General features: G+C 41.8%; 1 protein-coding gene and 1 long non-coding RNA gene across 5 annotated transcripts in view; one reads left to right on the forward strand and one right to left on the reverse strand.

Moving 5' to 3' along the window:
- The window catches only part of LOC120034807 (zinc finger and SCAN domain-containing protein 2-like), a 30,433-nt gene extending 14,024 nt beyond the window's left edge, over positions 1–16,409 (reverse strand). For 2 of the 4 annotated variants that reach the window (XM_038981440.1, XM_038981439.1), the window contains exons 1-4: positions 15,929–16,409; positions 15,354–15,484; positions 15,135–15,156; positions 6,677–6,840 (exon numbers count right to left, since the gene is read on the reverse strand). In XM_038981440.1, the coding sequence (XP_038837368.1) occupies positions 6,677–6,840; positions 15,135–15,156; positions 15,354–15,484; positions 15,929–16,211 (600 nt within the window). In that variant the 5' untranslated portion in view covers positions 16,212–16,409. Of the gene's footprint in view, positions 1–6,676; positions 6,857–7,054; positions 7,186–7,364; positions 7,802–15,134; positions 15,157–15,353; positions 15,485–15,928 lie in introns of those variants that run through there. The other 2 variants (XM_038981441.1, XM_038981442.1) reach the window with 2 other exon arrangements.
- LOC120034890 lies at positions 9,233–12,839 on the forward strand. Its single transcript, XR_005474078.1, has 4 exons — positions 9,233–9,362; positions 9,942–10,017; positions 10,182–12,553; positions 12,673–12,839. It is a non-coding gene; the product is annotated as an uncharacterized LOC120034890 (long non-coding RNA).
- Positions 16,410–16,722: the final 313 nt, after the last annotated feature.

A 16,722-nucleotide genomic window follows, 5' to 3' on the forward strand; every position in this document is an offset into this window, starting at 1 on the left:
ACACTGTCACTACCAATAAATCCACAATAATTGAACATTTCAATAAGCATTTTTCTACAGCTGGCCATGCTTTCCACCTGGCTACCGCTACCCCGGTCAACAGCCCTGCGCTCCTCACAGCACTCCTCTAAAATTATCTGCCGAAATTATTGCAACCCCTATTACTTGCCTGTTCAACCTCTCTTTCGTATCTTCTGAGATTCCCATAGATTGGAAAGCTGCCGCGGTCATCCCCCTCTTCAAAGGGGGAGACACTCTAGACCCAAACTGCTACAGACCTATATCTATTCTACCCTGCCTTTCTAAGATCTTTGAAAGCCAAGTTAAAACAGATTACCGACCATTTCGAATCTCACCGTACCTTCGCTATGCAATCTGGTTTCAGAGCTGGTCATGGGTGCACCTCAGCCACGCTCAAGGTCCTAAACGATATCATAACCGCCATCGATAAGAGACATTACTGTGCAGTCGTATTCATCGACCTGGCTAAGGCTTTCGACTCTGTCAATCACAACATTCTTATTGGCAGACTCAACAGCCTTGGTTTCTCAAATGATTGCCTCGCTTGGTTCACCAACTACTTCTCAGATAGAGTTCAGTATCTCAAATCGGAGGGCCTGTTGTCCGGACCTCTGGCAGTCTATGGGGGTGCCACAGGGTTCAATTCTCGGGCCGACTCTTTTCTCTGTATACATCAATGATGTCGCTCTCACTGCTGGTGATTCTTTGATCCACCTCTACGCAGACAACACCATTCTGTATACCTCTGGCCCTTCGTTGGACACTTAACTAACCTCCAGATGAGCTTCAATGCCATACAACTCTCCTTCCGTGGCCTCCAACTGCTCTTAAATGATTGCTGCCCGCACCTGCCCGCCCGTCAGCATCACTACTCTGAACGGTTCTGACTTAAAATATGTGGACAACTACAAATACCTAGGTGTCTGGTTAGACTGTAAACTCTCCTTCCAGACTCACATTAAACATCTCCAATCCAAAATTAAATCTAGAATCGGCTTCCTATTTCGCAACAAAGCATCCTTCACTCATGCTGCCAAACATACTCTTGTAAAACTGACCATCCTACCGATCCTCGACTTCGTTAATGTCATTTACAAAATAGCCTCCAACACTCTACTCAACAAATTGGATGCAGTCTATCACAGTGCCATCAGCTTTTGTCACCAAAGCCCCATATACTTGTATTAATTTATTTAACCTTAATTTAACCAGGAAGAGCTCATTGAGATTTAAAATCTCTTTTTCAAGAGCGTCCTGGCCAAGATAGACAGCACCAAGTCATTACAAAAATTACAGACAAACAACATGTAGTTTTTCAAGTAATCTAGTAAAAACCATAGAATTCACAAGAGTATAACAAAAATCAAAAACAGCAAATTAAAAACATTGACAGGTCAGGGAATCAGTCTCAAGATCATTCATCAGTGATTTAAAAATACCAATCGGGACAAGTTCTTCCAGTTTAAAAGTATTTTGTAAGGCATTCCAAGACGATGGCGCAGAGGACATAAAAGCCCTTTTACCAAATTCAGTTCGGACACTTGGAACAGTTAGCAGGATAAAGTCCAGCGAACGCAGAGAGTACCCACCACATTTCTGAACAATTAAAATGCCCAAATAAAAAGGTAGTAAACCCAAAATGGCTTTATAAATAAAAGTATACCAGTGACTGACTGAGCCTACGAGTGACTAGAGAAGGCCAGCCAACCCTGGTATACAAAATGCAGTGGTGCGTAAGGGTTTTGCAGTTTTAAATAAATCTCAAAGTGCAATGGTAAAGGGTGTCAATTGATCTCAAACACTGAGCGGAAGCATTCATATATAAAATATCCACAGTCTAGTAAAGGCATAAATGTAGCTGATACTAGCCTCCTTCTGGCTTCAAAAGAAAAACAGGCCTTATTCCTAAAATAAAATCCCAATTTCAGCTTCAATTTTTTTGTAAGTTGTTGAATATGCAATTTAAAAGAATTAAAATTCCAAGATATTTATATGAGGTTACAACCTCAATCTCCTTGCCCTGACAGGTAGTAATAGGTGAAAGGTTCAGAGGTCTATTTCTTGCTTTAGAAAACACCATTAGTTTAGTTTTTTCAGAATTGAGGATAAGCTTCAATTGACACAAGGTATGTTGAACAGTATAAAAAGCAGTTTGCAAGTTCTGGAAATCTTTTGTAAGAGACAAGGCACAACAGTAAATAACAGTATCAGCATAAAAATTAAGTTGCGCATTTTGAACATTTTTGTCTAAATCATTTATATAAATAGTGAATAAGAGAGAACCAAGTACAGAGCCTTGGGGCACACCATTAAAGACAGACAATTTAACAGACATAAGCCCATCACATTGAGTGCACTGAGTTCTATCAGACAGATAGTTAGCAAACCATGCAACTGCATGCTCTGAAAGACCTACACTCGACAATCTCTGCCTTAGTATAGCATGATCAACTATCAAAAGCCTTTAATTGCTATATTGTAATTAATTTGCCACCATGGCCTATTTATTGCCTTACATCTCTTATCCTACCTCATTTGCACATGCTGTATATAGATTTTTCTACTGTATTATTGATTGTATGTTTGTTTATTCCATGTGTAAGTCTGTGTTGTTGTATGCGTCGAACTGCTTTGCTTTACCTTGGCCTGGTCGCAGTTGCAAATGAGAACTTGTTCTCAACTAGCCTACCTGGTTAAATAAAGGTGAAATAAAATAAAAAATAAATTAAGCATTTGTGTTTAGTAAGTCCGCCAGATCAGAGGCAGTAGGAATGACCACACTAACTGTTACAGATGCACAATCGAGAGTATCCTGTGGGGCTGTATCACCGCCTGGTACGGCAACTGCTCCGTCCACAACTGCAACGCTCTCCAGAGGGTGGTGCGGTCTGCACAACTGGGGGAAAACTACCTGCCCTCCAGGAAAACCTACAGCACCCAATGTCACAGGAAGGCCAAAAAGATCAAGGGCAACCACCACCCGAGCCACTGCCTGTTCACCCCGCTACCATCCAGAAGGCGAGTTCAGTACAGGTGCATCAAAGCTGTGACCGAGACTGAAAAACAGCTTCTCTCACACAGCCATCACTAACAGAGTGGCTGCTGCCAACATAGACTCAAATCTCTTGCCACTTTAATAAAAGGTATCACTAATCACTTTAAATAACGCCACTTTAATAATGTCTACATATCCTACATTGTGAATATACTGTATTCTATTCCATCTACTGCATCTTGCCTATGCCGCACAGCCATCGCTCATCCATATATTTATATGTACATATTCATCCCTTTATATTTGTGTGTATAAGGTAGTCGTTGTGAATTTGTTAGATTACTTGTTAGATATTACTGCACTGTCGGAAATAAAAGCACAACCATTTTGTTACACTCGCATTAACATCTGCTAACCATGTGTATGTGACCAATAAAATTATATTTGGATGTTCTCTTGATAAGTGTGTGAATTGGACAATTTTCTTGTCCTGCTAAGCATTCAAAATATAACGAGTACTTGAGTGCCAGGGGAACTCTATGGAGTAGAAAGTACATCATTTTCTTTAGGAATGTAGTGAGGTAAAAGTAGTCAAGTAAAAGTAGACAAATATAAATAGTAAAATACAGATACCAACAAAAAGTATTACTTTAAAGTATTTTTATATAAGTACTTTATACCCATGTTTGCAAGTATTGATCCAAAGTGTTTACCCATCCCCACTACGTTTGAGTCCTATACTGTAGTTACAGATGGACTTCATTGTTGTTAAAATTTTGTCAGGTATGATAAGTCAAAAGTCATAAAATCCTGACAAAACTATTTTGACGTGTACAGTAGATGTTTGTTAGTGTGTGGGTATATTTAGTAAGTGTATATTGGTTATCAAGCATTGGGTATATGTAGAATAGGGTGGGATCAGAGGTGATGTATACTAAAGAGTCTCAATGAAAGTCTTAAAATGAAAAGTCCAACTGTTTATTAAACATGAACAAGTTTGAAATAAACCACATGAAAACCACACATGCCCGTCTCAACTAAAGACTTCCATAAACGTAATATTTCTTTCTTTCTGAATGCAGTTTAAAGTAGTTGAATGGAAGTAATGAAACGGGCACTTGTGAACATCATATAGCCTACACAGTACAAACACAATATGTAACAGGGTCCCGTGTGGCTCAGTTGGGTCCCGTGTGGCTCAGTTGGTAGAGCATGGCGCTTGCAACGCCAGGGTTGTGGGTTCGATTCCCACGGGGGACCAGTACAAAAAAAAAAGTATGAATGTATGTACTTGTAAGTCGCTCTGGATAAGAGCGTCTGCTAAATGACTTAAATGTAAATGTAACAGATTTTAGGCTTATGCACCGAGTGTACACACATTAGGAACACCTGTCCTTTCCGTGACCTAGCTAGTGTTTTCATTAACTTGTCCAGTAAATTTTTTGTCGACATTCAGAACGTTAGCATAGAAAATAAATGCAACAATTGCCTGCTAGGGTGCGTCTTCATTGACACAAGATAGATAAATGGAAACACCTGGACGTAATGATGTCACACCTGTTTAAAAAAAAAAAATAATATCGCAAGAACCTATAGTGTCAAATAAAAATGTAGTGGTTGAAGTGTTTCCATTACTCATTTAGGCAAATTGCGCATTCATAAATTGGCAACAGCCTGTATGCCCTCCCACCTATCGGTTTCATGTCTCAGGTAGTCTATGGATAGAATGCAATAATTGACTCATATTTTCCATATACTAATAACTCTCAAGTGCCAATGTATCGCCATGTTCTGTGCCATGGTGAAACGTGCACTCCTGTCGATCTGAAATAATTGGATGGTGAAACTTGCAGCCAACCAGAAAAGCAAGTTGAAACAATTCAGGCGCTCTTGAAATTCAGGACAATCCTTGTTCTGCAAAGAAACATTTTTACAGTTGAAAAATTGATTTCGCAAGCAGTTGGCATTTAGAATTAAATGTGGAGTGGAGCTTTATTGTTACACGGTGACATCACGTGCCCTGCGTACCTTCAAAATGATTCTGCAATTTATTTTGAAAAACAGTTTACGTCCTAATTTGTCACAAAGAAAATTAGACAGAAGAAAAATCTACCGGTCGAATGGATAAACATGTGGTCAATCTCTAGAAAATGTCTGCTATATCTGCCGTTTCCATTATACATGACGCAATTATTTTAAATCCATTTAAAATCAGTGTAGATGAAGGGGAGAATAAGAGGTTAAAGAAGGATTTTTAAGCCTTGAGACAATTGAGACATGGATTGTGTATGTGTGTCATTCAGAGGGAGACCAGGCAAGACAAAAGATTTAAGTGCCTTTGAATGGGGTATGGTAGTAGGTGCCAGGCGCATCGGTTTGAATGTCAAGAACTGCAACGCTGCTGGGTTTCTCTCACTCAACAGTTTACATGTGTATCAAGAATGTTCCACCACCCAAATGACATCCAGCCAACTCGACACAACTGCTAGAAGCACTGGAGTCAATATGGGCCAGCATTCCTGTGGACCGCTTTTGACACATTGTAGAGTCCATGGCCTGAAGAATTGTGGCTGTTCTGAGGGCAAAAGGGGTCTTTATGCAGGTGTATCCTGAGGTTGCTCCTCTCTGAGAACCTCTTCCCACAGTGCGTAAAGGTGAACGGCCTCTATCCCATGTGGACCTTCAGGTGCATCTTCAGCTGGTGGGAGAACCTCTTCTCACACTGGGGGCAGCTGTAGGGTTCTCCCCTGTGTGGACCTTCTGGTGCCTCTTCAGGTTGAACGAGTGGGAGAAACTGGCCCGGCACAGGTGGCAGCCAAACGGTTTCTCCCCTGTGTGGACCTTCTGGTGTCTCTTCAGGTCACTAGCCTGGGCAAAGCACATGTGACACTTGGTACAGCTGAAGGGTTTCACCCCTGTGTGGACCCTCTGGTGGATCTCCACCTTCTGGGGGCTGCTGAAACCTTTGTTACAGAACATGCAGAGGAACCGTTTTTCTTTACAATTGCCTGATGTGGCTCCCCCTCCCTGAGCCTGGGCTCTAGCCCTGTCGTTTGAGTTCAATATCTGATTGAAAAGGACACGGCTGTCTGAGTCGGAATGCCTCATCAACGTACACACTGGGTCGCAATCCCTGAACACGTGTAAAGGGGAGTGGGTCGCAACATTTGGATTTGTCTCTAAGCTTTCGTTGCAATCTAAGAAATCTCTGCCCTGTGACTGTCCATCTCCTAGGTGATTATCTGCATTCCATGTGGGAGGAACGTCGCCCTCCACTTTCACAGCCACTTCATCTACGACCAGACCTTCCTCTTTCTTATCTAGGCACCCTTCAGAGTATACACTACTACTGTACCGGTTCCAGTCCCCTCTAGACAGGTCAGTGTGTGTTTCTAAACCCAAGGGCATGTTGCCAGGGTCCATCTCTGTAGTGTAAGAACAAGACGGATCACTGCCAGTCTCTAACGCGTCACCTGAGTCCCGATGGGAATGAACAGTCCTCGGGCTACCGTAAAGTAAATACTCTGAGCCAGGAGGACAGCCCAGTCTCCCCAACCCCAGTCTCTCTGGGTCTGACCTGCGGTCAGGTACTGCGTGTAAAAGCCTTTGTGTTACAGTCTCTGTCTCTGACTTGAGGATGGCGTTTGGCATTCCACTGACCTCCGTAATGCTGTGTCGGGTCCTGGGCTGAGGCGCAGCGGCGGTGGATAGGTCGTCTACAGGGGGCGCCACTCCAGACGTTGCTCTAGTCTGAATGTCTCTGCTGTGTTGTGGGTCCTCTGCTTCAGTCCTCTCCTGCTTGACCAGAGACGATTCGCCATAACCTGCAGCCTCTGCAGACTGACACAAGAAAGAGGTTATTGTCGGTACATGAGTTTAATTGGATAACAATGTCTTAAGGAAGTCTCACAAGCTCCCCTATGGCAGATAAATGAGGATGTTGCATGTAAGTAAGTGAATAGCTGAGGGGAGTCTTTCTGAAATAAAACTGGACACATTTGATGTACTGTAATTTGTATGTAATTCTATTACACTAACCTCTATCACAATAACGTGCTGGGTTGAGGTTCCACTCCCCTCATCAACAGTGATTTGTTGGTCATCGCGCCATGTATTGTGTGCCGCTGGCTTCACAAAGCTCCTGTAGCCTCCAGTGAGATGTCCTTCACCTGAGAGAGTGATTGGGGGAAAAGAGGTGGTTAGGTACTGTCAATGCTCAATTGTACACTATTGACACTGTCTGTTAGGTAACACTTCTCATAACTTATTGAAAGATTGCAGTAATTCCCCTGATTACAACTTAGCTTACTATCCAAACATGCGCAGAGGGGAACGGGTCAAAATGTACCTCTTGCCATTCCTCTGTATCGGTCGAGGATCTTGTCACTACTGACGAGGACGCGTTCTCTGATTGTCCTCTCTGCGCGCTCCCGTGCCACCTTCAATTCTAGTAGCTGTAGTTTCCTCCGCAATGCCCTGTTTTCATTTTGGCTTTGAGAAATTTCCAAACGAAACACTGCATAGTCGTCGTCTACGAGTTTACAGATCTCTGCCACGGCTGCATTCGCTAGCACCTCCATAATGGAGGCCATTTGAGTGTGAAAACCCATAGCCATTGTTGTTAGCTAGCTAACGTTAGAAGCTATCTAGCGTTGCCTAAATAACGTACTATCTATCAACCAAGTCCTGTATTAATAAATGTCTAAATAACAATAATAAAAACACTATCGTGAAAATTGTTCTTGGTCACTGTTTACTTCCCATCCACACCGACGAAAAATGATTTCATTGGCGGGCGTCTTGGGGCGTGATTAAATGAAAAAAAGAGTGCGTGCTGCTCTTTGAACTACGGTAATGCTAATTACATTACAAATTGCACAGCCATTGTGTCTCCACCACAGAAATATTCATAATAGAAATCAACAACAAATCACGACCTTTTATGCGCAGTATCTTTGAATCTGAGAAGACTTGCTTAGAAAGAACAGTGTGTTAGCTAGAATATAACAATTATATAATGACTTTATTCCATCTAGGCTTACATCACCACAGTAACGTAAATATTCAACTGCCTAGGTTTACTGTCTCTCTAAAAACAGGTATTTACAATCCTGTTTCAAATGACAAGTTAACAATGGGCTAATGAGGGGTATGTGGTTAATTACCCTCTTAAACAGACATTAGAATGCTGTACACTGACACAGTTTGTGGAGACCAGTCATTCTGGAATATCAAGTACAGGTGCACTTTAGTTCATGTTTAATATTTCAACCCAGTCATCACAAGACCGGAAGCCTTCAGGCCATTTACTGTAAACAGCTTGAGGTCAAGGACTGTTTGTAAAGGTCCCATACCACAGATGATAGATAAGCGTTTGAGCAGAAACAGTTATGTCCTCCAGAGATGTTTTAAAAACATTTCCTGTTGAAAAACGATGTTACAAGTATAAATACAGTAAAGTACACACACGCTAAAGGGTAAAACATATGTTTTGAGAAAAATAGTGTTTTTTTAGACAACTGCTCAATAGTTGGCCTGATGGTCAAATGTGATGTCATTAGCCTCCCCTTTGCTTGAGGAGCAATAGAGAACAAAAGAGGAAAGTCCACTTATTGAGATGTACCTTTTGTTAAGTAAATCGGGTGTTAAATGTGGTAAAAGGGAGACTGGAGGAGGATTTTAAGAGAGACTTGATTTGAGCATGTTTTGGTCAGTTAGTGCATTAATGAACACAGTGACATGATGACGTATATCAGTATAAATACAGCCAACTTTAAGTGTTTGACTTGTGTGGCTGAGTAAATTAAATATTTTGTGGCAATGTGTATGGGATTTTAATGATGACAGAAGTACGTGAGTTTGCATTTTGAATTTCGTGGTTGCAAGTACGATTTGCACATGTGTCATTTAATTTCGCAAGCATGTCTCATGTCTCAAACTTGTAACGTTTACATTTGTAAATTTGAATACGTTCAATAAGATTTGTAAGTATAATTTATTTTCAGAATGATTACAAATCCTTTTACGAGTATGAATATTCTGCTGTGAATCAAAAATACACTTGCAGATTTTGAATCTGCGCGTTCTGTTACTGTTGACACGTTAAAGAGATTTGTAAACTTGTAGAAAGTTCTGTAAATTTGTAGAAAGAGATTTCGCAAGTACAAATTCGATTTGTGCAGCTCTGGGGACAGGACCTTTTACTCCTGACCAATCAGTTCCCTTTGCCAGAACCACAGCTGCCTAACCATTGGCTAGATTGTTCCATCAATCAAATCTCAGGAAGTTGCTACCCACTTGAACAAGAGAGGATGAAGTAAATAAAACCAAAATGATCTATTTGAAGGTAATAGTTTCTTATCTGTGTACATCGATTTTTTGTCGATGTTGTTGTGAAAAGGCATGACAGTTTGCTTATCATGGGAAATAAAATGGTACATTTCAGACGAACTCCAGACTAGCCATTGCATTGACAGCCGCTAGGGTTAGTTATCTGGCCTCTGACATTCATCCTAGCTTTACTATGGCAAGCTTTATCAGGCAGCTTTAAATGCGAGGGCAAACCGAATATATTTGCTAGTTAACCAGCTGATTGGTAAAGTTGATATACATGCCATTACTTACTTAACTAGCTATCTAGTTAAATTGAAAATACTGGGGGAAAGCTAGCTAACTAACGCCTACCATCATCACTGAAGTGTAGCTAATGTTAGCTAGGTTTCTAGAAAATAAAAATGATATTTGCTAGCTATGTTTTAAAGATTTGTTACTTTGGAACACTTTTCAAACTACTTAATTTCACTGCCTGTTTATTGATTAATTGGTGACTGAAAAAATGTTGTATTGGTTGGGTATCATTTGGCTGGTGTGTGAGTGTTTAATTAGCCAACTTACTGACTGACTAGTCTTGTTTTTCATGTTTTAGTTATTGCATTTCAGGTGGAGCGGGAGTAAGACCACTAGAAAGCAGCATGCTGCCAGACCACCACAGGACCCTGGAGGTATTACAGTCAATGCTAATAAACCGGATATTGTATTTGAATTGCCCATTTATATCAATGACGCTAACAAAATGGTTGGTTGGTTCAGAAACATGTGCACTAAATGCTGACACGGCTTTTGTGATGAAAGGTAAATAATGTATTTATTGTCATCTCCCTGTCAGGCCTCAGCATGCTGTGACAAGGGCCCGGATGGTGACATATGCTTCAAGCTGCCTGACTGAATACAGGGGCCTTCAGCGGTACCTTCCCTTTTATTACCGCAATAGTCTCCATATGTCTCGTAGCCATTTAACATGTACTGTATGTAACCACTCAAATTCTTACAAACTTATACGAATACAAGAAAATACTTATATTCACTTGCCTCTGGCTGCGTTTACAGGCAGCCCAATTCTGATATTTTTTCCACTAATTGGTCTTTTGACCAATCCCAGATCTTTTCACATTGGATCTTTTTCAGAGCTGATCTGATTGATCAAAAGACCAATTGGTGGGGAAAAAAGTGTCAGACTTGGGCTGCCTGTCTAAACACAGCCTATTTGTCCTATTCTTCAGGCTTGTCTGGGATATATATTTTAGTTGGCACACCTGTGATATCTTTTATACATGAATAATTATTTTTTCACCCTGGATATGAGACTTGAATTTATTTTTAGACCTCTTTGAATCAGAAGCGCTGTCTTGATGGAATAAGTCTGCATGTTGTCAGATGTTTAAGTTACCATAGTAGTTAGTAAAAATGAGAAGACCAGGCTGAAACAGTTATGGTTTTGTAACCTATTAAAAAATGTACATGTAGTTTATACAAAACTTGATTGCATTTGGTGGTCATCCCTCCCCCAAATTTGACAATTTTAAAGCCTTGATAGTTGCACCCTTCCTCAGGGAAATTTCTGCTGATAGCTGAAATGGTGGTAGGTTTTTTTGATGTGCTGCTCTAGAGTTCCATGGCCCAGCAGACTCCCCTGGGGATGGGAGATGGACATGTTTAGTTTTTATAAAAGTCTGGGAGACGAGTGCATGAGTTTGAGTGAGTACAGTAAGAGTTGACATTGACGATTGAGGATTATAAGGGTGCCTTCCAATCACACAAATTGTGCGTAAAAGACAGGGGGGGCTAGGCTTGTGTTGTGCTGTCCGTCAGAAAAGTACCAAAGACTATCCATCAACCAATTATAAACGTAAAACAGCATTTTACCCCACCAAACAGATAAGTGTTTCATGTATTTACGTTTGAAGGTAGCCTTACTCTGTGGTTCAAGTTGTATCTTCATGTCTGTAACTTCATTCTCACTCCGTCTGACCCCTAAGCCCTCATGCCTGACCTCCCATTGGCCCAGGGCCTCTGGCAAAACCCTCTAATCAGTCTCTCTGACAGGGAGTTACTCCAGGAGTTGACAGGTTTATGGTGCATAGGGTATCTATGTGTATGCATGCATGACTTACATGGAGTGCTCCATGTTCCTGCTGGTTGCAGAGAAATGGCATGCCTTGGAGTATGGTTGTATCCATCTCCACCAGGCTCCTGGAAATCATGACAAACCTGCATATATTAACAAAATAAAATGGTAACTATTTATGCAGTTTAAGTCATGACAGCCATAGGTTATTTACACAGGAGTGTACAGGTTTTTGTTCCAGCACTTCACTAACACCTCATTTAACTAATTGTGGTCTAAATTGAACAAACACTTGTACACAGTTGTCACCTGGCCTAGAAATCAACCATGTCTGTATTATTGAATGAGCTTCCCAAGTTACAAGGTTAGCTACAATTCTGCATGATAGAGAATAACATGGGTGGATCTATTTCTATCTAACCTTGTGAATAAACCCCCTAAACAAGATGATTATCCTGGTGGCTAGGAGGTTCCCAAGTTCTTGACATCTGTCTGGGTGTTAGGGATGTGCTTCAACCTGAGGAAAATAGCAGAGAGGGGGAAGACATTAACCCCATTGCTTACATTTCAGTGCTGGTTCAAGTTGCTGAGAACCACATGTACCTTAAGTTTTTCAGTCACCAAATAATCAATGAACAGGCAGTGAAGTAGTTTGACAAGTGTTCAAAGTCAGTAACAAGTCTTTAAAATATAGCTAGCATGTTGGCAAGTACCTGGCCAGCAATCTTCACCTGTCGATGGCAACAGCTTTCACAGGCTCATCATAATGTACAAATAACCCAATTATGAAACATTTTATTTAAACTGACATTATTTGTTGCATATAATGTCCAGGACATAACCTAGTCTGGTGGATCCAGCCTGATCTTTTTTACCATTCTATTTCACTTCACATTTGATATCTGCAGTGAAGTAGAAAGGTGAACGAAGCGATCCGGTTGGTTCCATCAGGACCAGGCTATTTAGAACCACCATCTATAATGTAATCAGTGCTCTGTGTGTGTGTGTGACCCACCAGTACCTTTGAGGGGCCAGGAGCTGCTCTATGCTGCTATGCCCATCAATGGGGCTGTAGAAAAGACCTCACCTCCAGCCTGCTCACCAACGGTTGTCAATAGGGAGAACAGAATTAGGTAGGTTTAGTCTGACTTGTTCAAACTTCAACATAGTACCCGTTTGTGTATCAGATATTATCTATCCTTGTAATGGCCAGTGGTAATAGAACAGTGACTATGTATGTATGTGTTCATAGAAACATGTATGGAGGCAGCACATGGAGACTTGCAAGATGAAGTCCAGACTGACAGACGGGCTTGATACTGATGTCTCTGAATGGAGAAAGACCTGGCACTCGGCATTAACATTTTACTAGACAACTTTTACCATTTAATTCAATAAAAAATAAAGTATCAGACAAGATGTGGAGGGAGAAACCCTGTGTATTCTGCACCAGGATCAGGGAACTCCTGTTGTGAACAGGACACCACACAGGAATGTATGGCCACTCAGCCATGTTTGCTAAGGTAGCCCCAATACCACCAGACAAAATGCAGATAGGCACAGTATTTGTATCGGCTGGGAACGACAAAAGATGAAAGGTTCACATTGCTATATCAGCAGAACACTGCTTCTGGTATTATGTGAAGTGTTGTTTATTCTACATGGACCTGTGACATCTGAAAGTTATCAAAACACTTAGTTAAGAATATATACATACATTTTGCAATTTCATTCATCTCATGTTACTCTTCAGGCTGCTGATCTATTCAAAGCTTCTCTATATCTGCCTGTAGTTATTGAGCTCAATTTGCAGGTTTGTTGAAACTGAGTGGGGGGGAAACAGCTGTGGGCAGGGTTCTGACAGAGGGGTGTGTTTTGGTGGTGGCAAGGACAAACAAACACCCGCATCAAACCACACCCCCAAGCCAACTCACATTTGGCTTCTGTCATGACCACCAGCATTTCTTGAGGAGCAAGCCAAAAAACAAGGCCAAATCAGCAGGTGCAATTCTCCTTTAAAGCATCACACAATCTCAGTGCATACAGTTGATTTTATTAAAACACTATGTATGAAAAAATACATGTAAAAAATATCTACCAATCGATTGTCGAAAGAACAGACGACTGTCGACTAACTTAAAAATAAAAAAAATTCAGTCGGGGACAGCCCTAAACTTTATAAAGAGCAATCATTTTCTCATTACAATTGTCTTGGGGGAAAAAATGAAGTAGTTGAATGGAAGTAATATACATCATATAGCCTACACAATATGTAACAGACTTTTTAGGTTTAAATATGCCTTATATATCACAATGTCTGGATGCAATATTCTACCCAAGAATATTGAACACTGAAATCTGTCACTCTCGTCATTCCAAATGCATCTGTGGATCTTTTCTGCTGACAATACTGAAAATGTATCTTTGTCTTTAATGCAGGGTTTGATCAGAAGTTATTTAGTGGAATGGTTTTTCTGCTGGTGTATCCTGAGGTAGCTCCTCTCTGAGAACCTCTTCCCACATTGCGTAGAGGTGAACAGCCTTTCACCCATGTGAACCTGAAGGTGCATCTTCAGGTAGTTCTGATGGGAAAACCTTTCTTACACTCGGGGCAGCTTTAATATTTCTCCCCTGTGTGGACCCTCCGGTGCCTCTTCATGCTGGACGAGTGGGAGAAGCGCATATGACACTGGGTACAGCTGAAGGGTTTCTCCCCTGTGTGGACCCTCTGGTGCCTCTTCAGATTGCCAGCCTCAGCGAAACGCATGTGACACTGGGTACAGCTGAAGGGTTTCACCCCTGTGTGGACCCTCTGATGGATCTCCACCTTCTGGAGGCAGCTGAAGCCTTTGTTACAGAACATGCAGAGGAACCGTTTATCTTTACTATTGTTTGATGTTGCTCCCCCTCCCCGAACCTCGGCCATTTGGTCTTTTGAGTTAAATACCTGATCGAAAAGGACGCAGCCCTGTGAATCGGAAGGCCCCATCAACGTGGACACTGGGTCACGATCCCTGAGCGTGTGTAAAGGGGAGTGGGCCGCGACATTTGGATTTGTCTCTAAGCTTTCCCTGTAATCTAAGAAATCTCTGCCTTGTGAGTGTCCTTCCCCTAAGTGAGTCTTGTCTGCATTCAAGGTCAGAGGAGAGTCGCCCTCCACTTTCACAGTCACTTCATCTATGACTATAACCTCCCCTTTCTTATCTAGGGACCCTTCAGAGTATAGACTACTAGTGTAATGGTTCCAGTCCCCTCTTGACAGATCAGCCTGTGTGTCTAAACCCAAGGGCATGTTGTCAGAGTCCATCTCTGTAGCGTAAGAACAAGATGGAACATCAACACCAGTGTCTAACGTGTCACCATCACCGCCTCCACAGGAATGAACCGTCTTCTTGCTCTGGTGAAATACTGGTAAGTACTCTGAACCAGGAGAAGGACAGCCCAATGGCCCCAGCCCAAGTCTCTCTGGGTCTGATCTGTGGTCAGATCCTGTGTGTAAGAGCCTGTGTGTTGCAGTTAATGTCTCCGTGTCTGTCTCTGACTTGAGGACGGCGTCCGGCGTTCCACTGACCTCCGTGATGCTGGGTCGGGTCCTGGATGGTGCTGGGGCGGAGGTGGGGTCCTCCGTGGCTACAGGGGGCGCTCCAGTCTGGATGTCTCCGCTGTGCTGTGGCTCCTTCTCTCCTTTAGTCCTCTCCTGCTTGACCCCAGGACCTGCAGCCTCTGCATCTGCAGACTGACAAGAAGAGAGGAGGTTATTATCGGTTCATGAGTTGAATAACAATGTCGTAAGGAAGTCTCACAAGCTCCCCTATGGCAAATAAATGACAATGTAATCAAGTTAATAGCTGAGGGGCCGCCTTTCTGAAATAAACCTGCCACATTTGATTCACAAAGTAACTGTAATATTTTACGCAACACTATTACATTAACCTCTATCATGATAACGTGCTGGGTTGAGGTTCCACTCCCCTCATCAACAGTGATTGGTTGGTTCTCTCTCCATCTATTGTGTCCCGCTGGCTTCACAAAGCTCTTGTGGCTTCCAGTGAGATGTCCTTCACCTGAGAGAGTGATTGGGAGAAAAGAGGTGGTTAGGTTAGCTACTGTCAATGCTCAAATGGTATATTATACACCATTGACACTGTCTAGAAGGATGTAAGATAACACTTTAAATAACTTTTTGATATTCTATTTATAGATCGATATGTCACATGCATATATAGCCTCATTATTGTTATATTGTGCTACTATTTACTTTAACTGCATTGTTGGGAAAGGGCTCATAAGTAAGCAGTTCACGGTAAAGTCTACGCCTGTTGTATTCGGTGCATGTGACATGAGTTGATTTGAGTTGCATCATTGTTTTCAATGAGTTGGTCATAGGACATGCAGAATCTGGTAAGAATATGATGTCTTTGTGCAAGATAGTTAAGTAATCAGGGGAGCTATTTCAGACAATCCAAAAACTGACGAAGTGTTTAACCCAATGTGGTTAAAAACTGTACCTCTTGCCATTCCTCTGTATCGGTCGAGGATCTTGACACTACTGGGACGACTGGCGAGGACGCGCTCTCGCGTTGTCCTCTCTGCGCGCTCCCGTGCCACCTTCAGTTCCAGTAGCTGTAGTTTCCTCTGCAATGCCCTGTTTTCTTTTTGTCTTTGAGTTATTTCCAGACGAAACACTGCATAGTCGTCGTCTACGAGTTTACAAATCTCTGCCACGGCTGCATTCGCTAGCACCTCCATAATGGAGGCTAGTTGAGTGTGAAAAACCACACAATTGGCCATTGTTAGTTAACGTTACCACCTAGTTAGATATCATCTATCAACCAAGCCCCGTCTCCAACGCGAATTAACGACTACCTGGGGTAAGTATGTAATGCTTTGCAGTTCAATTTGTCATATGCTAAGTTGCATGGTGTTAATAACTATCTAAATAACAACAAAAACCCTAACGTCAAAATTTCTTGGTCAACGCTTACTTACGTTTACTTCTTCTATGGTATATTCACTATCACACAATTTAGTGTGCATGTCGCCACCTACTGTGCGGGATGGAAACATGATATATTCATACAAACGACCCCCCCAAAAAAATCAAACTACTTTTCTGTTAAAAATTAAACAGATCTGATCCCTACACAGGCTCAAGATGATCAGTAATCCAAACTACTTTTCTGCCGCAGCCACAATAATGTCCAGTTTCTTTGACACTTGAGCCGTACAGTTTATAACTGTGGCAATGAACGCCACAAAATCCACCTTAACACACAGGGTATATTTTGACTGGCTGTAATAT

The sequence above is a fragment of the Salvelinus namaycush genome, chromosome 42 (assembly GCF_016432855.1).
Source record: "Salvelinus namaycush isolate Seneca chromosome 42, SaNama_1.0, whole genome shotgun sequence".
Taxonomy (NCBI): domain Eukaryota; kingdom Metazoa; phylum Chordata; class Actinopteri; order Salmoniformes; family Salmonidae; genus Salvelinus; species Salvelinus namaycush.